Source organism: Rana temporaria, chromosome 1 (genome assembly GCF_905171775.1).
Source record: "Rana temporaria chromosome 1, aRanTem1.1, whole genome shotgun sequence".
Taxonomy (NCBI): domain Eukaryota; kingdom Metazoa; phylum Chordata; class Amphibia; order Anura; family Ranidae; genus Rana; species Rana temporaria.
Genome location: NC_053489.1, coordinates 669652902 through 669679183, shown reverse-complemented (window position 1 = coordinate 669679183; position 26282 = coordinate 669652902). Strand labels below are relative to the sequence as shown.

Here is a 26282-nt window from a genome sequence, read left to right as displayed (position 1 = left end):
ATATGACTAGGACTCAGGAATTGGAACAGGGACCTCCCCCAGAGGTCAAAGGTCAGAAGACGGGTTCCCAGAGGTCAAAGGTCACAGGGCGTGGCTGACCCACCCCCACCAAAGTGTACCGCCTACCCCAACTAAGTCGGGGAAAGCGTCGAACAAGTTGTAAGATAATGCAGCGTTTACTGTCAGGGCCATCTTTTCCAACATATTAAGGGAGGGGGTCTAACTATAAATAAAAAAAAATAAAAAAAGAGAAATGTATACATACTGTATATACAATTGTGCTCATAAGTTTACATACCCTGGCAGAATTTAGGATTTCTTGGCCATTTGTCAGAGAATATGAATGATGACACAAAAACTTTTCTTTCACTCATGATTAGTGTTTGGCTGAAGCCATTTATTATCAATCAACTGTGTTTACTCCTTTTATATCATAATGACAACAGAAACTCCCCAAATGACCCTGATCAAAAGTTTACATACCCTGGTGATTTTAGCCTGATAACATGCACACAAGTTGACTCAAAGGGGTTTGAATGGCTATTAAAGGTCACCATCCTCACCTGTGATCTGTTTGCATGTAATTAGTGTGTGTGTATCAAAGGTCAATGAGTTTCTGGACTCCTGACAGACCCTTGCATCTTTCATCCAGTGCTGCACTGACGTTTCTGGATTCTGAGTCATGGGGAAAGCAGAAAAAATTGTCAAAGGATGTGCGGGAAAAGGTAGTTGAACTGTATAAACCAGGAAAGGGATATAAAAAGATGTCCAAGGAATTGAGAATGCCAATCAGCAGTGTTCAAACTCCACAAGAAGTGGGAAATGAGGGGTTCTGGTGAAACCAAACCACGGTCAGGTAGACCAACTAAAATTTCAGCCACAACTGCCAGTAAAATTGTTCGGGATGCAAAGAAAAACCCACAAATAACTTCAGGTGAAATACAGGACTCTCTGAAAACATGTGGAGTGGCTGTTTCAAGATGCACAATAAGGAGGCACTTGGAGAAAGATGGGCTGAATGGTCGAGTCTCCAGGAGAAAGTCATTACTACGCAAATGTCACAAAGTATCTCGCTTACAATACGCCAAACCGCACAGAGACAAGCCTCAAACCTTCTGGCACAAAGTCAATTGGAGGGATGAGACCAAAATCTATCTTTTTGGCCACAACCATAAATGCTACATTTGGAGAAGAGTCAACAAGGCCTATGATTAAAGGTACACCATCCCTACTGTGAAACACAGAGGTGGATTGCATCTCAGTCTCCTGACCTCAATATCATTGAGCTACTCTGGGGAGATCTCAAACATGCTGTTCATGCAAGACAGCCCAAGAATTTTCAGGAACTGAAGGCTTTTTGCCAAGAGGAACGGGCAGCTTTACCATCTGCGACGATAAAGAGCCTCATCCACAAATACCACAAAAGACTTCAAGCCGTCATCGATGTTAAAGGGGAGGCAATACACGATATTAAAAACTGGCGTATGTAAACTTTTGGTCAGGGTCATTTGGGTAGTTTCTGTTGTGATTATGGGGGGGGGGGGGGGGGGACTGCACACACCATTTGTTTTTAAATTTTGCCATTGGGTTCCCTTTAAAATCCATACCAGACCCAAAGGGCCTGGTATAGACTGGTAAAGGGGGGACCCCACACGTTTTTTTTTTTTTTTTTTCATTTAGCTGTTGGGGGGAAACCCATTGACAGCAGATGACTCATTGGTTGTTAAGGATTGCGAGGCCAATTTTCCGACCCCGCTCCTTTACAACCAGCTTATACTGCACTCTGATTGGGCAAAGCTTTGCCCAATCAGCGTGCAAAATGCATTGTGCAGCACACAGTGCATTGCATAGCGTTCGGCAGGGCGAACGCCCACCAAACACCCTGCAAATTTTGGTGTTGGACGAACCCATTCTCAGGTCGAACCGTTCGCCCAACGCTAGTTCTTACCATAATCATTTATGTCCAATGATGAGAAATCAGAAGCGGTGCTAAATCATATCAGAAAGAAAAGCTAAAATGTGTATTTTTATTTTGTCTTTTTATCTCAGCATCATCACTGAATTGGGACCCCACAAAGAGTATTCCCCCGGGGGGGGGGGGGCAAAGCCAGACCCCTTTGCAAGACACCCAGTTCCCAAATTTGAGAGACCATGAGAAGGTCTTCATCTCCAAATACTGTATGGACTTATCGTAGGCATGCCACCAGCTGTATGCAATGGGCTTCCGCTGCTGTCTCAGCCAATGAGGAGGGAGAGTGCCGGGACAACCAAGACTATCGTGAACTTGCAACATTTTTAATTGGATAAAATGTGGGGCGATGTGCATGTAATGCATGAATTTTGTTTTTCAGACATATACTTCAACATGACTGGAAAATAAAGATAACCGTTCTTACCGTATGTATGAGTACTCATAGGTTCTGCAAAAAAAAAGTTAAAATTAGTATTTTATTTTATCTTTTTACTTTCAATCTCTGACTGCTTGCCTGCAAAATTACATATTATGATTTTTTAGGTGTATCATCACTGGTTTCCCTCAAGTTTTATTTTTATGTTTTGCTTTTCTTTGCTTTGCTTTGCTTTGCTTAAAGAGAATAAGGGTGTATTGCCCAAGTTAAAAAAAAAATAAAAATCTCCAGCTTTCATAGTTTTTATTTTACCTTAGAGAAACAACTCTAAATACTCTGTGACATCACCACCAGCTCAGTCCTTATTGACATAGCTACGTCCCCAGAACTACATCTCCCAAGAGACCTTTCCATACACAGTGTGTAAACTGGCTTATGGGAGTCAAGGCAACAGCGCTGTTTTGCTGAGAAATAAATCAATGTGTCATCTTTCCTTCTGGACTTAGGACACTGAGAGACCAAGCCTGGCCTCTTTCACCTGGGTGGTTAATCTCAACTCGGTCAATACGTATCGACCGCCCCCAGATTCCAGTTTTCTTTGAGGCAGAGGAAGGTGTTCCATAATGGTGACCTGGATGAATTCCTTGTAGCTTGGGGACATGTAAAAAGTCCCAAATGGCTTCATCATACCAGGCATCCCTCTGACTCTCAATTTCTTCCATGGTCTTCCTTGGAGCATATGGATAATCAAAACCATACTCCATGGCCCCCTGCCTCTGAATAAGCTGTTGAAAACGTGAGAACCTCGGGAGTTTCTGCCTATCACCTCTCCCAGGTGGGGCATACAGGGTCTCCACTTTGGTAATCAGCTTTCATAGGCATCATTCTGTGCTTGAGCCCGAACATAGGTGCGGGGTGGGGATAGATCTGGGACCCTTGTTGCATAGGCCTTGCAGAACCCCAGATTCCTCGCACACCTCATGTAAATGACTGCCGCCTCTGATTCTTCACTGATGGAACTGGAGCTTGAGGGGCTTCTTCCCTCTGGCTCCCAGTCCCACTCAGTCTCGGCCTCTGATCTCCAATCACCAAATCGGTGCTCAAATCGGGGTGACCCCACATCAATGATCCCTGCCTCCTCTGTTTCTTCACTGACCGACCTGGAGGACTTCCACTCCTGGATCCATTGACGCCCCTCTGCCTCTTTAAGAACAGCACTGTCAGCTGCTGCGGTTGTTACTGAAGCACCCTGTGTGCGCGTCCTGGCCCTCCTTGCCTGCAGACTTTATACTTCGGACACAAGGATTTCCCTGGTTTGAGAGATTATGGTGCGGGTGTGCACCACTGGTCCCAGCCCCAGCGGGGTTCTCGGCACTACCCGTCCTCTCCCAAAGGGAACAGCCGCTATAGGTGTCAGTGTTTCTGAGGTGGCTCCCACTTCCCAGTTCACATACAGACTTCTGGATTTACAATCACTCCGCTCCAGTTGCAGCAGCATGTCGCCGCAGTGTCCACACTGGCTCCACTCTCGAACCCGCAGAGACAAATTCAGGCACTTGTTACATACCAGCCCAAGATGTTCTGTGTCCCCTTCACTGCACACATTGCCAGTCTTTCCCTGGGCATCAATCGAACCCCTGTATTCCACAGGGTTGGATTCTGCGACTCAGTTTCTCCGCCAACGCGTGCTAGCCTCTGCGCTCTAGTATGCTCTGGTACCCGCCATATTGCTACTCCTCACACATATCTCCTTCTCAGCTACACCCGAAGGTGGAAGTGACATCGTAGCTCTCTTCCCCTTCTCTGATTGGCAACCCGCGAGCTGCGATTTTGCCCATGGCCCCAGACCAGCTGACTCTTTGGCGTGGCTCCCCCTGCTAGGCAGATCTCTTTAGCGCGCTCTCTCCTGTGTGGTACAGTAACCCCTTCGCTGCTGCTATCACGCTGCACAGCTTCCATGAATGCCACTGCAGACTGTGTTCCCTGCCACAGACACACATCCATCTACTGATACCCAGGCCTATTCTCACATGCTAGCCTGGCTCCCTTTTTGCTGTTGGAAACTGTCCCGCTGTTAGCTGCATGGCAGACATTTCCTCTCCCGACACATGTAGAGAAACAGCCCCGGACACGCCTATCCCTGAATCCCGGGTTACTGCTTTCTTGCACACAACTCGAAAGCACACTGATTACTGTTAGAAGACATAACTGTCCTCTACAGTGTAACACATCCATCTTCCACTGACACTCCAGCACTCTATTTCAGAAGACATAGCGTTTCTTAGATACATACTCGGCCATTGCCGGTAGCAACCACTGCTGTAACTCAGAAAGACATCCCGAATGAGTCCCCCAAATGTAGCACTGTCCCCGTAGGGCTTTCTGAGTGTTGGCTTCATAGGTCTCTCCCTGGTAACCTGCAGCTGGTTGCCAATGTTTCAGACTTAGATGCAAAGGGTTCCCACTTAGGTGCAGGGAATTTCCTGCTTGGTTGCTAAGGGTTTCCACTTTGATGCATGTTAGAATATTATTTCAAATTCATAATTCGGCACTTATAGGTGTTATATTATATTCATGGCAAGCTTGCAAAACATATTTGGTTTTATGATTAATCATAATAATTAGGTATGAGTGAATGACCTTGATCAATTGATATGACATGATTCTTCAATCTAAAGCTGAGCATTGCTGGATATTTCTGGTTAGCAATTTGAGAATGACACATAAGGAATCTTGGTGTAGGGTGACAAGAATAGATCACCAGAATAGATCGGTATTTACGTAGTGAGATAAATAATATATTTATTTATATCTCTTGTTAAGTTAGTTTGTGAAATCTTAGTCATACTAATATGTATTAGTTAATAGTTACTTAATGAAGTTATAGTTAGTAATATATGTTCATATAGGTTATGTGGTTTATGACGTTACATCATCAGCACACCCCTCTAAGTATAGAGTGCCACATGTGTGCCTGTCAATCAAACTCCATACGACTCTCTGTGCCAAGAGCTTCTCTTGGTATAACATATTGCTGAACATAGCAGAAATTAATGTGTGCCATACAAGGGTCTAAGTTTGGACAGTATGAGGTCATTGAAAGAGATTAGATTACTGGACATCCGACCACCCTCTCATCCTGGTAAATTCACCGCGACCACACACAGGAACAAGTTAAGAAGTATACTTTATTGACTCGTACGAGGAGACAAGTTACAACAAAAAGACAGATATTTGCCTACTGGTTCTGACCGCCTGCCACCCGTGCAATAGGGCTGCATAGACAAACAGTCAGCCTGATAGACGCCTATCTGAACAGATAATTGCCCATTGGTTCTCACCCCCATGGCCCGTGCAATAGGGCAGCATACATGGAGGTCAGCCTTATGAGCTCCTATCTGACTTGTCTGACTAACAATTGTAAAACTGGCATTTTATATACCCTTTACAAGCTTTATCTGAGCCATCTCTCCTAGATGTGATTGGTTGCTAAGATCTACGTCAATGTAACACCTGTCCTACAACCAGACAAACTTAATTATTCCTAGAATTCCTATATGTTCATTAAACATGATTTATAACTGGTTGTGTCCAATTAAAGACATCTGTGTAGAGACAGTCTGGCACCCAGCTTGTCATGACGTTCATTTGTTATATATATATATATATATATATATATATATATAAGCTATGCTTTAAGAAGGTGGGACACACTTGCACGACACTGACACTCACACACACAAAGACATACTCACTAGGGTGACCGCATTTCCAAACTACCATTCAGGGACACCCTCCCTTCCCAAAAATCAGCCTGTGCTGTAACCAATCACAGCACAGTGATTGGACACAAGAGGCAGGATTTATGATTTCTCCAATCACAAGCAGGGGGCGGGGATTGTGCTCCTCCAGGCATTCCCAGCCAGGACAAGTTCTGTCAGTGATTAAAGCGATGATGTTGCAACCTTTTTTGGGGGCATCAGATTGGCCCGGGAGTAGCTGTGTCAGTTTCATTCCGGGACACTGTATTGTCCTGGAATGAAGGTACCCGGGACAGACCTGCAAAATGCGGGACTGTCCCGGGCAATCAGGGAAACATGTGGTCACCCTAATACTCACTCACACCCACTTTGAAAGATAACACTGACATATTTACTCAGTCTGATGAGGAGAACAGACCAGAAGTCTAAGAACGTCATTTCCTGTTTCTTCTTCACTTTGGAAACTCTCAGAAGACAGCATGGAAGACTAAAGCTGTTAGTATGAAAACTCACATGCTTTCATAAGCTTGCTACAGCACCATCTATTCTATTTCATATATTTTTATCTACACTGAACTGAAATATTTTTCATTGTGTTTATGATGCCACCTGTGTAATAATAAACTTGCACGTTATTTTCAAGTCAACCTGACTATGAATGCTGTTCATTCAGAAACGCCCTTGAGATACAAGAATATTAGATATTTTTAACTATTCTTTCAATGCAGGGGGATTTCCTTGTGGTTGCAAAGGATTTCCCCACTATGTTGATAAGGGTTCCCGCTTAGGTGAAGGTTCCTACTTGTTTTGTCCCTTACTCAAGTTTGCTCAGTACTCAAAGACCAGTCCATGGTATTTGTTTTTTTGCATTTATTTGGAACTTGGATGGGAGAAGGGATTACTGGGATACTTCGACAATAATTATTCACAAAGGATGAGGACAACTCTCACTTGGCACCACCAGATTGGTAATAGAAGCAGTTACACTGCTTTGACCATACAGCCACATGTATGAAAGGATTTATTCTCTTTCTCTCACTAGCAGCAGACTTGATGCACTAAATTATCTTCAGGACACCAGGGTTCCCTTTGCAGCACTAGAGCAGCCGAGAGCAGCCGAGCCGCCCGAGCCAATCCTTCACTAAGCGGCGATGCCCAGCTCGAGTCACTGTCAGGGGCAGGCGAACCTTAGTAATCCTTTATGTTACTGGCCGCTTCCTGTATATGGATTCATCAGGTAGTGTGCGGGTATTCCGTCACTTCCTCGATGCCGCAATGTCTCCTGGGAGCTTTTGTCATTGTTTCCAGGAGACATTGCAGAGGTCTGCCACGAGTTATCGCGGGATTTAGAAAGAACTTGCTTCTTTCTAAATCCCGCGATAACTCGCGGCAGACCTCCGCAATGTACCCCACAATGTACCCCATTACCATTTCACACAGGGGGGGGCGGGATCTGGGGGTCCCCTTTGTTAAAGGGGTCTTCCAGATTCTGATAAGCCCCCCGCCCGCAGACCCCCACAACCACCAGGAAAGGGTTGTGGGGATGAGGCTCTTGTCCCCATCAACATGGGGACATCCTCCCCATGTTGAGGGCATGTGGCCTGGTACGGTTCAGGAGAGGGGGAGCGCACTCTGTCCCCCCCTCTTTTCTGCAGCCGGCCAGGTTAACGTGCTCGGATAAGGGGTCTGGTGTAAATTTTTGGGGGAACTCCACGCCATTTTTTTTTTAAATTTGGGGTGGAGTTCCCCTTAAAATCCACACCAGACCTGAAGGGTCTGGAATAGATATTTGGGGGGAACCCCACGTATTTTTTTTTAAATTGACGGCCGGGTTCCCCTTAATATTAATTCCAGACCTGAAGGGCCTGGTAATGGAATTTGGGGGGACCCCCACGCAATTTTAATTTTTTTTTTATGAATGAATTCGCTCTGAATTGCCAGAGCCGACAATTCATTATAGCCGCAAGTTTTAAAATATTTTTTTCTTTTCAGAAATGACACTTTGTGCAGGGACAGTTCCAAGTACTGGAAACATGCGATATTTCACATGCTAACTTTACACTCCCCCAGGTACGAAATTTAAAGTAATATTTCACTTTTATTGTTTCACTTTTAGCATTATTAAATTCACTGCTCCCGAAAAATGACCAACGAACACCCCTAATTGTTCGTTGTTCGCAGAACAGGCGAACAGGCAATGTTCGAGTCGAACATGAGTTCAACTCGAACTCGAAGCTCATCCCTAGTTGCAATCTATGATAAATCAATACTTATAGAAAGGGAGTGTGACGGTATCGGTATGATATCCCCGTCAAGCATTCCCTCCTCTCCATACAAGACCATCACAGGATCCCCCACACATGAGTCAAGACTGGATGCTGGAACCAAGACTGAGTTTAATGTTATAACACACAGCTTATATGTCATTTCCAAAACTGTTACAATGACAAATCTCCGCCCCCCTCACACTGGGGCTTCCATACAGATGAGACGGCAGACACGACGGAGCCGAGTCTGAAAACACATTTTCTTTAGATAATGACATCAGTGGAGTTGAGTACTAGTTGTACTAAATACATTAACTAGACAACTCGACCCCGCATATAGAGAGATAATTACCACAATGAAGCAATCAGAATAATTAACACAAGCCACATAAACACAGATCTCCTTCACACAACACAATAGATCAATTAACCTTTAGAAATAGTGAGGGGACATTAGCACTTCAATAACCGGATGGTAATCACAATGGCAAGCAGGGAGCATTAAACTGAGACATATAGGCAAATGTATCACAGGGAGGAAGGCTCGTTGTGCTTTAGGAAAACTGGTAAAACATAGGATGGCAGGGGGTTTGGGACTAACAGATCTACGGGCCTACTATCTAGCCGCAAATCTAGCCCAAAGCAATGGTTTACACATCTACTTCAACTATTGTGGTGTGAATTACAACCGGCAATAATACCTCACGGAGCATTAGTAGCCTATCTACATGCAAGCCATTATCTACAACATTTGCCAGGTAATCTCCGTCCCACATTACTTTTTTAGCATGGAAGTTATTTACTACCCCATTTAGAGGTTCTCAGTCTTTGCTTGAACTCCCCATCCCTCTTACAACACTATCTTACCTGATTTCGGACCTGCCTCTGTCCCCTCTGATCCGCCGAGGTATCTCCTGGATCTTGTACCTATACAGAGAGGAAACTCTTAAAACATTCTCCACTTTATGTTCTTAGTATGCCTTACCTCAAATTGAGCATTATACTTATCTGTGTATAGCATCCTTATTGCACAAGATGCCTGATATGAAATGTAAGGTGCCATTGAAAGTAGCCAAAATTCTCAGACCCAGCTTTAGACCAAAAGAAGGCATTTCTTTATTTTATGTAACCATTAAAGATAAAGCAAATATTTTTTTTTAAACCCCCTGAATTTTGGTGTGGGAGAGAGATCTTGAGTTACCTTTTATGATGGACCAATAGACAAATAAGGGGGGGGGGGGGGTTGGGACTTTGAGTGAAGCATGCAGCTGGAGAGCAAAACAAATTGTAAAAATCAATTTATTCCATGAATGTGACATACATTCAAATACATCAATTGGCACAGTAATTCATTGTAACCTGCAATCCATCTTTTCTTAAATGCGTATAATAGTAATATGTGGTACAAATAAGTAAAACAATATACACACATCTATGTACACACGCCACACGTATGTGGAGAGATAACCTCTGAATGTAGACATTGTAGCTCAAACAACTGAATGTGAACTCATGATTGTAGCATCTGAAGCTCGACACGTTTCGTGACTCACTGTCACTCATCAGGAGCAGACGCAGAGGGGATGTAGGCTGACAGTGAAATATGGAGTGCGGCGGTGAGTACTGTGGATAATCATCTCACATGGGAACTGAGGCGGCAAAACCCATGGCACAGCAATGTGAAACCCTGGGGGGGGGGGGGGGTGAGGTGTGACTGGGAAGGTGGACCCCACCGAAAAATCATGAAAATGCATAGTTTATAGCAAAAGTCATCTTGTGTGTTAGTATAGGAGCATATGTGCTGGCCTTGCACTCTATCCCAGGAACACTGACCCAAAACAGAGAGTAATGGACCAATGCAAGCAAGCACTGTCCACCACTTATACAGCAACTAAATGTGTTTCGTTGGTATCTGGCACCCTATCGCATCTCCAAATTCTACGACCTCACTCCACGTCATTGCTGGAAGCAATGCGGACAAATTGATAACCTATATCACATTTTTTTTGGCCTGTAGTAAACGTTCTATACTTTAGCCAGCAGTTTTTGTTATGATATCGCAAATTATAGGTCTTAATATACCCCTCTCGCCGAGTCTGGCGATTTTAACCACTTCCATAACGGGCCTATTCTGGCACTTCTCTCCTTCATGTAAAAATCACCATTTTTCTTGCTATAAAATTACTCAGAACATTATATATGTTTTTTTAGCAGACACCCTAGGGAATAAAATTGTGGTCATTGCAACTTTTTATCTCGCGGCTTTTAAAAAAAAATGTTTCCGGATTTTAAAAAAAATAACAAAACAGTAAAGTTAGCCCACATTTTTTGTATAACTTAAAGATCTCCATAGGCGACACTTCAAATTTTTTTACCAGTCCTGGAGTCTCTCCAAATCATCCTGATAGCCGTGGCAGCCTAAAGCACAGATGATGTTTGTGATGGATCCGGAAACCAGGAAGCAGCCGATTGCAGCTTTGACCGGTATGTAAACCACAAGATGGCGCCCGGTCGGACAGGAGCGAGGTGATTGGCGTTCAGACATGAAGGGGGTGGTAATGCAATTCAAAGCTACTGCTTCTCCTTCAGACCATCTCACCATCTCAGAGGCTGAGCCAGGTGCAGGTCCAGGCATGTGGGCGAATCTCGACTTAATTGTCACGATCTTGCCCGAGACCGGACCGACTCAGTGATATCAGCCAACAGCGGGCTTCTGCCCTCTGTCAGCTGAAAATGGGTCAGGGGAGGGAGTTTAAGCAGATTGACAATCTGTTCCTTTGAGCCCTCCAATCAGCTCTCAGAGCTCTCCTTATTGATCTCGGCAGTGTATAATTTCAGCTCTCCGCACCCTTTTTTCTGACTGCTCAGACAGGCTTTATAAATTCAGCACTTTGAATGGCTGTAGAGAAGAGACAACTGCAGATAAATGTAGTTATGTAGGAGGATTTGTTTAATCCTCGGTGTATCACCTGAGGCCAGTCACTTCACTATACATGAGTGTTTACAATGTCTTTAAGTACGTTATCACAGATTTAGGCACGTCAAGCAACAAGAGAGGGTGGGGGAGGGGACTGCTCCTAAAGCATTCCACATCACATGCCTTTAGCAATAGAGGGGGGCAAACCATTCCCCTCCTTTCAAGGCAACTTGTCATCAATGTTGAAGGGAGAGTTATTGGTATCTTCTTTAGACTAAGGTGGCCCCCCCCCGTTAAATGAGCATTGTGTACATGGTATACATTGGTGCTCATTCACAAATAAAATGTAAAAAAGAAATAACACCCACACCATTTAAAAGTGCTTTATAAAAAAAATAAACAATGTCCCTGATCTAAAGCCAACGTCAATCACTTTATCCAGTGATGTAGATCTGGGGGGAGTGGTCTGGACATGGGCGATTAGAGACATGTGATTTGTGAGCTCCTGGCTGTCTCCTTCCTATCCTGGCCTATACTACTCGATTCCCAGTGGCATGCTCTCGGCAAAAGAGAAGGAAAGTAAAGACTAAACCCAAGACTCCCAAGTGACTTTCCCTAACTCCTAGGTCACCAAGATGGCGGACCACACCCTTAGTGAAAGTTCCCGACCCGCCGCTGCTTCACCCTCCACATCCGCAGCTTCAGATGCCTTTTTCAGAGACTCCAGAAGCGGGACAAATGCATGTGGATGCCAAGGTAGCCCTACAGTTACACCTGGAAGACTTAGATGACCAAAGCCACCGTAACAACCTGCAGCTCCGGGGGCCTCCCAGAGGCCAAAGGCACGGAGCATCTGTCAAATACCACTGTTGCCATCTTCCACAAACTGCTGGATGACTCGCTCCCTGTGGGTCTGGAATTCTATAGGAAACATAGAAACATAGAACCCTGGGCCCCAGATCCACAGACCCAAACAGGCTGTGAGATGTGATCTGCTGACTGCATCGCTACACACACAAAGTGCCCATCCTCCGCAAAACCTGGGAGTACGGCTCGGTGGATTTTGATGGCGTCAAATGCCTTCAGCAATGGGAGAGTACCCTGCAGGGGGTGGGGGGTCCACGCACCGTTTGTTTTTACATTTTGCATGGGGTTCCCCTTAAAATCCATACCAAACCCAAAAGACCTGGTATGGACTGGTAGGGAGGACCCCACGCCATTTTTTCCTTTTTTTTAACTGGCAACATTTTTTTCCCTTATTCAGCTGTCGGCAGGGAAACATATTGACAGCTGATAGCTCATTGGTTGTTAAGGATGCCTCGGCTGATTTCCCGGCCCTTCTCCTTAACAACCAGCTTATACTGCGCCCTGATTGGGCAAAGCTTTGTCCAATCAGGGTGCAAAATGCACTGTGCAGTGCATTGCAGAGTGTTCGGCGGGGCAAACACCATGCAAATTTGGTTGTTGGACGAACCTATTCTCAGGTCAAACCGTTCGCCCAACGCTAGTTCTTACCATAATCATTTATGTCCAATGATGAGAAATCAGAAGCAGGTGGTGCTAAATCATATCAGAAAGAAAAGCTAAAATGTGTATTTTTATTTTGTCTTTCAACATCATGACTGAATTGGGACCCCACACAATATGAGAGTACCTAGCGGGGGGGAAGGGCAAAGCCACACCCCTTTGCAAGACACCTAGTTCCCAAAATGGAGAGACCATGAGAAGGCCTTCATCTCCAAATCCTGTATGGACTTATCAAAGGCATGCCACCAGCTGTATGCAATGGGCTCCCGCTGCTGTCGCAGCCAATGAGGAGGGAGAGTGCCGGGACAGCCAAAGCTATCGTGAACATCACTGGATCGGAGGGAGCTCAGGTAAGGATTGGAGGGGGGTTGGGAGGGCATGCCCCAGCCTTCATAGTTTTTATTTTACCTTAGAGAAACAACTCTAAATACTCTGTGACATTACCACCAGCTCAGTCCTTATTGATATAGATATTTCCCCAGAACTACATCTCCCAAGAGCCATTTCCATACACAGTGTGTGGACTGACTTATGGGAGTCAAGGCAACAGCATTGTTTTGCTGGGAAATACATCAATGTATGGATCTGAGCAGGGTGGAGAGAGTTGGGGGATAAGCAGAACACCTCAGGATTTTTTTTTTTATACCTGCAACATTTTTAATTGGATTAAATGTGGGGCGATGTGCATGTAATGCATACATTTTGTTTTTCAGACATATACTTCAACATGACTGGAAAATAAAGATAACCGTTCTTACCGAGTGAAATATTTCTCCTAGAGGCTGCAAAAACATCCAATCTACCTTCAATCTCTGACTGCTTGCCTGCAAAAGTACATATTGTGATTTTTTAGGTGTATCATCACTGTATCCCTCATGTTTTATTTTTATTTTTTGCTTTGCTTAAAAGAGAATAAGGGTGTATTACCTAAGTAAAAAAAAAAGTGTGTGGTCCCCCTAAAATGTTTAACAACTTCCAGCCCAAGCCAATTCTGGCACTCCTCTCCTACATGTAAGAATCATATTTTTTTTGTTTGCTAGAAAATTACTCAGAACCCCCAAACATTAGATATATTGTTTTAGCAGAGACCCTAGGGCAGGAGTCAGCAACCCTTTTCCACTTAAGGGCCGGATTCACCTGTTAATAAATGAAGATAATAATAAACCTAACATAGTTATAATAACAGTACAGGTTTATCTCATTTTAAGATGCTTCACTAATACAAAGCCAGTTTACCCTGAGGGAGCAAGTGGCTGGGGATTTGGATTTTACTGCCCCCTTCCCCAGGGGATGGCTGGCAGCTTTAGGCCTGGGGGAAAGTCAAGTCGCCCATTGAACTGCCGAATCAGCTCACCATCCATGGCCCATCTGGCCTATCAGTGCAGCCAACTCCAGTGCCCATCAATGCAGCCTGATCACTGGGACGGGTTACATGGGGTGTATGGGGGGGGAATGATGGGGGTCAGCTAGGGGTGTCAGGGTCTCTCACCAAAGTGATCTCAGCTCAGTAGGTCCTTGCACACCACAGCCTTCTGGGGGGGGGGTAATGCTCCTGGTCCTGGGGTCAAGTTTCAGCCAGCGCCCAGTCCTGCAGCACTGCGTCCCTACTACCTGGCATTCCCTGCCTCTGTCTGTTTTCAAGAATCCAGTCCCAGGGAGTTGTAGTTTTCTCTGTGCTGCTCTGTTTTCCACCCACCGGGAGCTTGAGTGTGGACTACAACGCCTAGAATGCAACAGCTAGTGGTCAGCCCGACTTCCAAGACCAGAATAAAAAATAAAATGGTAGCAGGCATTTTGAACATAAGTTAGGGTGGCCTAGGAGGCAATTGCCACCCTGCCCCCTGGCCCAGCCCCCCCCTGCCCTCCCCATCCTGTCACCCAAGGCTGGCTAGCGCCAGCCCTGCCAGCCAGCATGGTCTGGAGATTGCGTTCCTGTCCCTATGGAAATGGGGTCCTCGTTCCCAGGTGAGAAGGAGTCCCCGTCCCCAGGGAGGAGAAGGGATCCCTGTCCTCAGGGGAGAAGGGGTCCCAAGTACAGTAGGGCCCTCCCTATTGCAGTGTCCTCTGTCCCCCTTTACATCACTCCCATAGTGTCCTTTGCCCCTGTCCTCCCAAAGCAAGTTTCCTGTGCCCCCCAAAGCAGTGTCCTCTGCCTCCTGCATTCCACGTAGTGTCCTCTACCCCCTGCACCCCCCAATGTAGTGTCCTCTGCCCCCTGCATCCCCCAATGTAGTGTCCTCTGCCCCCTGCATCCCCCAATGTAGTGTCCTCTACCCACTGCACCCCCCACTGTAGTGTCCTCTGCCCCCTGCACCCCCCAATGTAGTGTCCTCTGCCCCCTGCATCCCCCACTGTAGTGTCCTCTACCCACTGCATCCCCCACTGTAGTGTCCTCTGCCCCCTGCATCCCCCACTGTAGTGTCCTCTACCCACTGCATCCCCCACTGTAGTGTCCTCTGCCCCCTGCATCCCCCAATGTAGTGTGCTCTGCTCCCTGCATCCCCAAATTGTAGTGTCCTCTGCCCCCCTGCATCCCCAAATTGTAGTGTCCTCTACCCCCTGCATCCCCCAATGTTGTGTCCTCTGCCCCCTGCATCCCCCATTGTAGTGTCCTCTGCCCCCTGCATCCCACGTAGTGTCCTCTGTCCCCTGCATCCCCAAATTGTAGTGTCCTCTGTCCCCCTTTACATCACTCCCATAGTGTCCTTTGCCCCTGTCCTCCCAAAGCAAGTTTCCTGTGCCCCCCAAAGCAGTGTCCTCTGCCTCCTGCATTCCACGTAGTGTCCTCTACCCCCTGCACCCCCCAATGTAGTGTCCTCTGCCCCCTGCATCCCCCAATGTAGTGTCCTCTGCCCCCTGCATCCCCCAATGTAGTGTCCTCTACCCACTGCACCCCCCACTGTAGTGTCCTCTGCCCCCTGCACCCCCCAATGTAGTGTCCTCTGCCCCCTGCATCCCCCACTGTAGTGTCCTCTACCCACTGCATCCCCCACTGTAGTGTCCTCTGCCCCCTGCATCCCCCACTGTAGTGTCCTCTACCCACTGCATCCCCCACTGTAGTGTCCTCTGCCCCCTGCATCCCCCAATGTAGTGTGCTCTGCTCCCTGCATCCCCAAATTGTAGTGTCCTCTGCCCCCCTGCATCCCCAAATTGTAGTGTCCTCTACCCCCTGCATCCCCCAATGTTGTGTCCTCTGCCCCCTGCATCCCCAAATTGTAGTGTCCTCTGCCCCCTGCATCCCACGTAGTGTCCTCTGTCCCCTGCATCCCCCATTGTAGTGTCCTCTGTCCCCCTTTACATCACTCCCATAGTGTCCTTTGCCCCTGTCCTCCCAAAGCAAGTTTCCTGTGCCCCCCAAAGCAGTGTCCTCTGCCTCCTGCATTCCACGTAGTGTCCTCTACCCCCTGCACCCCCCAATGTAGTGTCCTCTGCCCCCTGCATCCCCCAATGTAGTGTCCTCTGCCCCCTGCATCCCCCAATGTAGTGTCCTCTACCCACTGCACCCCCCACTGTAGTGTCCTCTGCCCCCTGCACCCCCCAATGTAGTGTCCTCTGCCCCCTGCATCCCCCACTGTAGTGTCCTCTACCCACTGCATCCCCCACTGTAGTGTCCTCTGCCCCCTGCATCCCCCACTGTAGTGTCCTCTACCCACTGCATCCCCCACTGTAGTGTCCTCTGCCCCCTGCATCCCCCAATGTAGTGTGCTCTGCTCCCTGCATCCCCAAATTGTAGTGTCCTCTGCCCCCTGCATCCCCAAATTGTAGTGTCCTCTACCCCCTGCATCCCCCAATGTTGTGTCCTCTGCCCCCTGCATCCCCCATTGTAGTGTCCTCTGCCCCCTGCATCCCACGTAGTGTCCTCTGTCCCCTGCATCCCCAAATTGTAGTGTCCTCTACCCTCTGCATCTCCCAATGTAGTGTCCTCTGCCCCCCTGCATCCCCCATTGTAGTGTCCTCTGCCCCCTGCATCCCAGCCATAGTGTCCTCTGCCCCCTACATTTCCCGCTGTAGTGTCTTCTGCCCCCCTGCACCCCCCACAGCAGTGTCCTCTGCCCCATACATTCCCCACTGTAGTGTCCTCTACCCCCTGCATCCCCCATTGTAGTGTCCTCTGCCCCCCTGCATCCCCCATTGTAGTGTCCTCTGCCCCCTGCATCCCCCACCATAGAGTCCTCTGCCCCTACATTCCCCACTTGGGAGATGCCCCCTGTATCTCTCATTGTAGTGTCCTCTGCCCCCTGGATTCCCCATTGTAGTGTCCTCTGCCCCCTGGATTCCCCATTGTAGTGTCCTCTGCCCCTATATCTCCCATTGAAAAAAAAAAAATTATACAAGCTCCCCCTAAAAAAAAATCATCAGAACCATATCTGGGTATTGAGCCCGGTTGGCCAGGAAAGGGGGGGGGGGCGGTAAGTGTGTGTACCATAGTGCGTCAATTGCCTTCAGCAATTGGAGAGTACCCTACAGGGGATGGGGGGGTCCACACATCGTTTGTTTTTACATTTTGGCATGGGGTTCCCCTTAAAATCCATACCAAACCCAAAAGACCTGGTATGGACTGGTAGGGAGGACCCCACGCCATTTTTTTCTTTTTTTTAACCGGCAACATTTTTTTTCCTTATTCAGCTGTCGGCAGGGAAACATATTGACAGCTGATAGCTCATGGGTTGTTAAAGACGCCTCGGCAGATTTCCCGGCCCTGCTCCTTAACAACCAGCTTATACTGCGCCCTGATTGGGCAAAGCTTTGTCCAATCAGGGTGCAAAATGCATTGTGCAGTACATTGCAGAGTGTTCGGTGGGGCAAACACCCTGCAAATTTGGGTGTTGGACGAACCCATTCTCAGGTCGAACCATTCGCCCAACGCTAGTTCTTACCATAATCATTTATGTCCAATGATGAGAAATCAGAAGCAGGTGGTGCTAAATCATATCAGAAAGAAAAGCTAAAATGTGTATTTTTATTTTGTCTTTCAACATCATGACTGAATTGGGACCCCACACAATATGAGAGTACCTAGCGGGGGGGGGGGGGAAGGGCAAAGCCACACCCCTTTGCAAGACACCTAGTTCCCAAAATGGAGAGACCATGAGAAGGCCTTCATCTCCAAATCCTGTATGGACTTATCAAAGGCATGCCACCAGCTGTATGCAATGGGCTCCCGCTGCTGTCGCAGCCAATGAGGAGGGAGAGTGCCGGGACAGCCAAAGCTATCGTGAACATCATTGGATCGGAGGGAACTCAGGTAAGGATTGAAGGGGGGTTGGGAGGGCATGCCCCAGCCTTCATAGTTTTTATTTTACCTTAGAGAAACAACTCTAAATACTCTGTGACATTACCACCAGCTCAGTCCTTATTGATATAGATATTTCCCCAGAACTACATCTCCCAAGAGCCATTTCCATACACAGTGTGTGGACTGACTTATGGGAGTCAAGGCAACAGCATTGTTTTGCTGGGAAATACATCAATGTATGGATCTGAGCAGGGTGGAGAGAGTTGGGGGATAAGCAGAACACCTCAGGATTTTTTTTTTATACCTGCAACATTTTTAATTGGATTAAATGTGGGGCGATGTGCATGTAATGCATACATTTTGTTTTTTCAGACATATACTTCAACATGACTGGAAAATAAGATAACCGTTCTTACCGAGTGAAATATTTCTCCTAGAGGCTGCAAAAACATCCAATCTACCTTCAATCTCTGACTGCTTGCCTGCAAAAGTACATATTGTGATTTTTTAGGTGTATCATCACTGTATCCCTCATGATTTATTTTTTGCTTTGCTTAAAGAGAATAAGGGTGTATTACCTAAGTAAAAAAAAAAAAGTGTGTGGTCCCCCTAAAATGTTTAACAACTTCCAGCCCAAGCCAATTCTAGGTCAGCAACCCTTTTCCACTTAAGGGCCGGATTCACCTGTTAATAAATGAAGATAATAATAAACCTAACATAGTTATAATAACAGTACAGGTTTATCTCATTTTAAGATGCTTCACTAATACAAAGCCAGTTTACCCTGAGGGAGCAAGTGGCTGGGGATTTGGATTTTTACTGCCCCCTCCCCCATCCTGACACCCAAGGCTGGCTAGCACCAGCCCTGCCGGCCAGCATGGTCTGGAGATGGGGTTCCTGTCCCTATGGAAATAGGGTCCTCGTTCCCAGGTGAGAAGGGGTCCCCGTCCCCAGGGGGGAGAAAGGATTCCCTGTCCTCAGGGGAGAAGGGGTCCCAAATAGGGCCCCCCCCCCCTATTGCAGTGTCCTCTGTCCCCCTTTACATCACTCCCATAGTGTCCTTTGCCCCTCTCCTCCCAAAGCAAGTTTCCTGTGCCCCCCAAAGCAGTGTCCTCTGCCCCCTGCATTCCACGTAGTGTCCTCTGTCCCCTGCATCCCCCAATTGTAGTGTCCTCTACCCCCTGCATCCCCCAATGTAGTGTCCTCTACCCACTGCATCCCCCAATGTAGTGTCCTCTACCCACTGCATCCCCCAATGTAGTGTCCTCTACCCACTGCATCCCCCAATGTAGTGTCCTCTGCCCCCTGCATCCCCCATTGTAGTGTCCTCTGCCCCCTGCATCCCCCATTGTAGTGTCCTCTGCCCCCTGCATCCCCCACCATAGTGTCCTCTTCCCCCTGCATCCCCCAATGTAGTGTCCTCTGCCCCCTGCATCCCCCATTGTAGTGTCCTCTTCCCCCTGCATCCCCCATTGTAGTGTCCTCTGCCCCCTACATCCCCCATTGTAGTGTCCTCTGCCTCCTGCATCCCCCACCATAGTGTCCTCTTCCCCCTGCATCCCCCAATGTAGTGTCCTCTGCCCCCTGCATCCCCCACCATAGTGTCCTCTTCCCCCTGCATCCCCCAATGTAGTGTCCTCTGCCCCCTGCATCCCCCACCAATAGTGTCCTCTTCCCCCTGCATCCCCCAATGTAGTGTCCTCTGCCCCCTGCATCCCCCACCATAGTGTCCTCTTCCCCCTGCATCCCCCAATGTAGTGTCCTCTGCCCCCTGCATCCCCCACCATAGTGTCCTCTTCCCCCTGCATCCCCCATTGTAGTGTCCTCTACCCCCTGCATCCCCCAATGTAGTGTCCTATGCCCCCTGTATCCCCCACTGTAGTGTCCTCTTCCCCCTGCATTCCCCATTGTAAACATTCCTTGTAATAGAAGTAGAAATGACAGGTCATCTTTATTGAGAGATCTGGGGTCAAATAGACCCAGATCTCTCATTTACCCATAAAAACAAAAGAAGAACAAATTTTACACTTTGACTTAAAGAAAAACAAAAAACAAAAAAAATAATTATTTAAGCCTCAGAACTGGAAATTATGTTGGAGGTCGCTCCAGCCCTCCAAGGGCATAGAGCCGAGTGGGGGCCATCTTGCTGCCATTGTGCCATATGGTGGGTGTCTAGTGTGCACCCTGTGCCTTTAAGAAGGATTGGGCTACCTCCAGGCCCACCTGCCCCTTATCTATCCATTAGAATGCATGTGGTCCTACTGTTGGAGACTTTAATAAATTTACAAGGGTTAGGACTGCAGGTAATAAAGGGTGCCATGAAGGGTCCCTGCAGCTTACGCATGCGTTTGAAAATGTGTGCTAACTAAACCCCTGTTTTTAACGCATACTATTAGACAGGTTAATTTGGTTAGCAGATTGGTTGGTAAGTTGAGCTGGGAATTTTTTTCGGTTTTTGTCTTGCTTCCATGTGCTCCTTGCTCTTAAGGCCAGTTATAGATGGGGCCATTTGTTTGCCATCTTGCCCTCACTAGACTTCCTGCCTAGCCATTGGCTGCATCGTATCGGTTCCTAGTTTACCGACGGCTCCGTTAAGCTCGTAAAGGATCAGGAAGCTGCGGGAGGGGGGCACCTCCCCTAACACCTCTTTATGTTGAATCTGTTTTATTGAGTTACAAGCATTTGTAAAACATTTCGACTAAACATAGGTCAGGAATAACATATACCAACGAAAGTGCTAGTGACACCCTACCTAAAATTAGCACTGCTCAGCGCTCAAGAATAAATAATTCAGATAATTGGCAGCCCTCAGACGAAGTCAGCCAATGACGAAACCCGTCAGGGCATGACTCCTATCGTACGACCGGAAGTGCTGTGAGCGTTCCAAGGACCAGGAACAAGGAAGTCTGCAGACGTACTGGCAATCAGAGCGGCTTCATTGTCATGGTGATCAGAGCGACCACAGTCACAAGTAACATATCATTTGCTTGAGATCTTTTTCTTGGGGTATGCATATTTGTATAAGGGGACTGGTGTTTTTTTTTTAACTACTTAACCCCCGGACCATATTGCTGCCCAAAGACCAGAGTACTTTTTGCGATTCGGGACTGCATCGCTTTAACAGACAATTGCGCGGTCGTGCGACGTGGCTCCCAAACAAAATTGGCGTCCTTTTTTTCCCACAAATAGAGCTTTCTTTTGGTGGTATTTGATCACCTCTGCGGTTTTTAGTTTTTTTTTTTGCGCTATAAATAAAAATAGAGAGACAATTTTGAAAAAAATTATTATTTTTTACATTTTGCTATAATAAATATCCCCCAAAAATATATAAAAAAACATTTTTTTTCCTCAGTTTAGGCCGATACATTTTCTTCTACATATTTTTCGTAAAAAAAAATCGCAATACGCGTTTATTGATTGGTTTGCGCAAAAGTTATAGCGTTTACAAAATAGGGGGTATTTTTATGTCATTTTTATTATATTTTTTTTACTAGTAATGGCGGCGATCAGCGATTTTTTTTCCGGTATTGCGACATTAGGGCGGACACTTCGGAGACTTTTGACACATTTTTGGGACCATTGGCATTTTTATAGCGATCAGTGCTATAAAAACTGCAGTGAAGGGGTTAACACTAGGGGGCGGGGAAGGGGTTAAGTATGCCTGGGTGTGTTCTTACTGTGGGGGGGGGGGGGGCCTCACTAGGGGAAACACTGATCCTCTGTTCATACATTGTATGAACCGAAGATCAGCATTTCCCCTGCTGACAGGACCGAGAGCTGTGTGTTTACACACACAGCTCCCGGTCCCCGTTCTGTAACGAACGATCGCGCATGCCCGGCGGCGATCGCGCCCGCCGGGCACACGCACGGGAGTCGGGGGCGAGCGGGGAGGCGCGCGCGCCCCTAGTGGCGGCTGGGAGAGAGGACGTTATACTACGTGCTCTCGCCCAGCCGAGCCAACTTGCCGACGTAGAACGGCGGTGGGCGGTCGGCTAGTGGTTAATAAACTTTTAAAACAGTACTGCACTATATGAATTTTATTTCCTCACATGGAATTGCAGACTTAATTCAACAAGCAAGAGCAAAAGGTGGAGAGTGCAATATTAAAGGAGTTGTAAAGGAAAATGTTTTTTCACCTTAATGCAATCTATGCATTAAGGTGAAAAAACATCTGATACTGCCGCCACCCCCCTCCCAGCCCCCCCTTTTACTTACCTGTCCCCTCGAAAGTCCGGCGTGCGGTCCGCGATCCTCTCTGCCACTCAGCCTGGCCGCTGATTGGCTAGAGCGGATGGATTGAGAGCAGTGCAGCCATTGGCTGGCGCTGCTTGTCAATCACATCCAGTGACGCGGCGTGACGAGGGGCGGGCCGTATCGGTCGGCCCTATGGCCGATCGCTGTATCACGGGAGCGCGCCCGCAATTAGTGACCACCATGCGAGCTCTCGCATGTCTTTGGTGACTAATTGCGGGGAGGACCAGAAGACAGCCGCCGAGGGACCCCAGAAGATGTGGATCGGGGCCACTCTGTGCAAAACGAACTGCACAGTGGAGGTAAGTATGACATGTTTGTTATTTAAAAAAAAATAAAAAAATGTTTTCCTTTAGTAACGCTTTAAATGGGAGATGTAGATGATGGTTCCATGCTGATCGAATTTTACACTTTGGTGAGTGCATCCCCAAAAGGGGAGAACATCCCCCCACGTGGTGATTATCCCTTGGTGAAAGGAGCACTGGTTAAAAACTGTTGGATCAACTACATCTTTTTTCCCCTGCACCATTATTGTTTCCTATGTGCACCACACATAGAGGTCTTTCAAACGGTGGTTTGACAGTAGTGCCGCCACAGTAGTATATTGGACTCTGGGACATTTTAGAGAGTTTGAATATTACTGTTTGTTTCAGGAATAACATATGTCTATTGAGTGTACAAGTCTACATTAGGATCAGAAGGACACTAAAAGAACATGTATCACATATGCATAGTCTGGCAAATAACCTTAACCACTTAAGGACCCCTTCACGCCGATATACGTCGGCAGAATGGCACGGCTGGGCACATCCACGTACCTGTACGTGGCTCTTTAAGCCCAGCCGCGGGGTCGTGCGTGCGCGCCGCCGGCACGTGCACGCGACCCGGTCCGAAGCTCCGTGACCGTGGACTCGCGAACCCGATCGCCTCTGGAGTCCCCCGATCGGTCCCCGGAGCTAAAGAACGGGGAGAGCTGTGTGTAAACACAGCTTCCCCGTTCTTCACTGTGGCGCCGTCATTGATCGTGTGTTCCCTTTTATAGGGAAACACAATCAATGACGTCACACCTACAGCCACACCCCCCTACAGTTAGAAACACAGATGAGGTCACACTTAACCCATTCAGCGCCCCCGTGTGGTTTACTCCCAAACTGCAATTGTCATTTTCACAGTAAACAATGCATTTTTGATGCATTTTTTGCTTTGAAAATGACAATGGTCCCAAAAATGTGTTAAAATTGTCTGAAGTGTCCGCTATAATGTCGCAGTCACGAAAAAAATTGCTGATCGCCACCATTAGTAGTAAAAAAAAAAATGCAATAAAACTATCCCCTCTTTTGTAAACGCTATAAATTTTGCGCAAACCAATCGATAAACGCTTATTGCGATTTTTTTTTTTACCAAAAATAGATAGAAGAATACGTATCGGTCTAAACTGAGGAAACTTTGAACTTTTTCAAAATTGTCGCTCTATTTTTGTTTAGAGCGCAAAAAATAAAAAACGCAGTGTGATCAAATACCACACAAAAGAAAGCTCTATTTGTGGGGGGAAAAAGACGCCAATTTTGTTTGGGTGCCACGTCGCACGACTGCGCAATGTCAGTTAAAGCGACGCAGTGCCGAATTGCAAAAACTGGCCAGGTCCTTTAGCTGCCTAAATGTCCCGGGTCTTAAGTGGTTAATGAACATCGAAATAAGTGAAATAAACTAAGAATGGTAAATCAAGTAACCAGAAGACCACTGTAAACAGTGGGTAGAAAACAAACAAAAAAAAAACAAGGCTCAACACATATGGGCCTGAAAGTGCAGTAAATCTACTGGTAAGATTACTACAATCTTTTAAAGGTACAGGAGGAGGAGAAGTAAGGAAAGAAAAAAAAAGGGGTGGGGAGGGGAGGCTGAAAAAAAAAAAGGGAAAATAGGGAGAAGGGACATTACGCTACTCATGAGAAGGGTGAGTACATGGATATCTTCTCTTTGCTGCCCCTGGAACAGTTTAATTTGGATAGGGTTAAGCCCAATGATTCCAAAAAAGATGATGAGGAAAAACGGAGGTACAGGTTGATCCCTAGAACGTTTACTAATTGGCTGCAAGTATTCGGGATCATGGCCAGCGTGATTGGAGAAAAGCACCCGGAGTGTTGCTCTGCGCTTTTCTGCTATCAAGGCTCGATTGCGGAGGCGTACAGGGTGTACGGGGGCACAGGTTGGCTCCGGTATGATAAGCAGTTCCGGCAGCATAGGGCCGTGCGGCCTGACCTGCGTTGGGACCATAAGGACATTACTGTTTGGATGCGGTTGATGTTGGCTCCGCAGGGTCATAATCAGTTGTTTCAGGGGGGGGCCGGGGGACCTTCGGCCCAAGGTCAATCGGCCGGAAACAGAAAAGGGGTGTGTTGGCAGTACAACTCGGGTACCTGCAAGTTTGGCAGTTCATGCCGATACAAGCATGAGTGTTCGGGGTGTGGGGGTTCTCACCAGGGGTCCAGGCGTTTCAAGCAGGGAAAGGGGAAGCCCGGCGACTCTGGAAACAAGAGGGAAGACAACGGTGAGAGTGGAAAGGATGCTGCCGTTCCTAGGTAGGTATCCGGACAGGGCAGCTGCTTGAGTTTTGCAGGAGGGTTTCACGGTGGGTTTCAGGATTCCATGCAATTTGAAGGTTTTTTCACCATTGGTCCATAATCTGCGGTCAGCCCTGTAGCATCCTGGTGTGGTTTCTGAGAAACTAGCAAAGGAGGTTGCTTTGGGTCGCATGGGCGGGCCTTTCCTGGCGGCGCCGCTTTCTGACTTGGTCGTGTCCCCACTGGGGGTCGTGCCCAAGAAGGAACCCAATAAGTTTCGGCTCATTCACCACCTGTCTTTTCCTAAGGGCGGGTCCGTTAATGATGCGATCGATCAAGGGGTGTGTTCGGTGACTTATACCTCCTTTGATGCAGCTGTGGGCTGGGTCTGGCGTTACGGTCGTGGGGCATTGATGGCAAAGGTGGACGTGGAATCTGCATTTCGGCTGCTCCCTGTTCACCCGGATAGCTTCCGGTTGCTGGGGTGTTGCTGGAACGGAGAGTTTTACGTGGACAAGTGTTTGCCGATGAATTGCTCCGTATCCTGTGCCTTATTTGAGCTTTTCAGCTCATTTGTGGAATGGGTAGTGCGGGATGTTTCGGGGGTGAATTCTGTGATTCACTACCTGGATGATTTCCTTTGCATTGGTCCAGCTTCTTCCAGAATCTGTGGGGTGCTCCTGGCTACGTTGGAGCACATCACGGAGAGGTTTGGCATTCCGTTGGCTCCTGAGAAAACTGAGGGACCCTGTACGGCCATCAAGTTTTTGGGCATTGTGCTGGACTCCGAGGCAATGGAGTGCAGGTTAACGGAAGACAAACTGGTGAATCTGAAGAGGGGGGTGGCAGAGCTGATGGGATTGTGCAAAGTTCAGCTGCGAGTGTTACAGTCATTGCTGGGTAAGCTGAATTTTGCGTGTCGCATTTTGCCTATGGGTCGGATTTTCAGTCGCAGGTTTGCGGCGAGTACAGCTGGCGTCAGGTCACCAACACACTTTGTGAGTCTGGCAAAAGAACACAGGGAGGATTTGAGGGTATGGCATACCTTTTTGGAATCCTTTAATGGTCGGGCATTGTGGATGGCTGGGCCGGTGAGCAATTTTGACCTCAAATTGTTCACGGATGCTGCGGGCTCCTATGGCTTTGGAGCCTTTTCCAGGGCCGGTGGAGTGCGGGTCTGTGGCCAAGGTCATGGGTTGAGGCGGGTTTCACGAAGAACTTGGTTCTACTGGAGCTTTTCCCGGTGGTGCTGGCAGTGGAGTTGTGGGGGGCGTCTTTCAGGGATCTGAAAGTTCGTTATCATGGTGACAACATGGGTGTGGTTCAGGTCATCAATAAATTCTCAGCGTCTTCTCCACCGGTTATCAAACTTTTACAGCATTTGGTTTTGCGTTGCTTGCAACTTAATGTTTTC

The 26282-nt window shown here is 47.4% G+C and overlaps 1 protein-coding gene across 1 annotated transcript in view; it reads right to left on the bottom strand.

The window, feature by feature from the left end:
* Positions 1-26282, bottom strand: part of LOC120924604 (von Willebrand factor A domain-containing protein 5A-like) — a 94885-nt gene that overhangs the window by 66152 nt on the left and 2451 nt on the right. Inside the window, exons 2-5 of the mRNA XM_040335595.1 lie at positions 18473-18496; positions 13579-13644; positions 9244-9303; positions 2397-2420 (exon numbers count right to left, since the gene is read on the bottom strand). Of these exons, the coding sequence (XP_040191529.1) occupies positions 2397-2415 (19 nt within the window). The 5' untranslated portion in view covers positions 2416-2420; positions 9244-9303; positions 13579-13644; positions 18473-18496. The remainder of the gene's footprint in view (positions 1-2396; positions 2421-9243; positions 9304-13578; positions 13645-18472; positions 18497-26282) is intronic.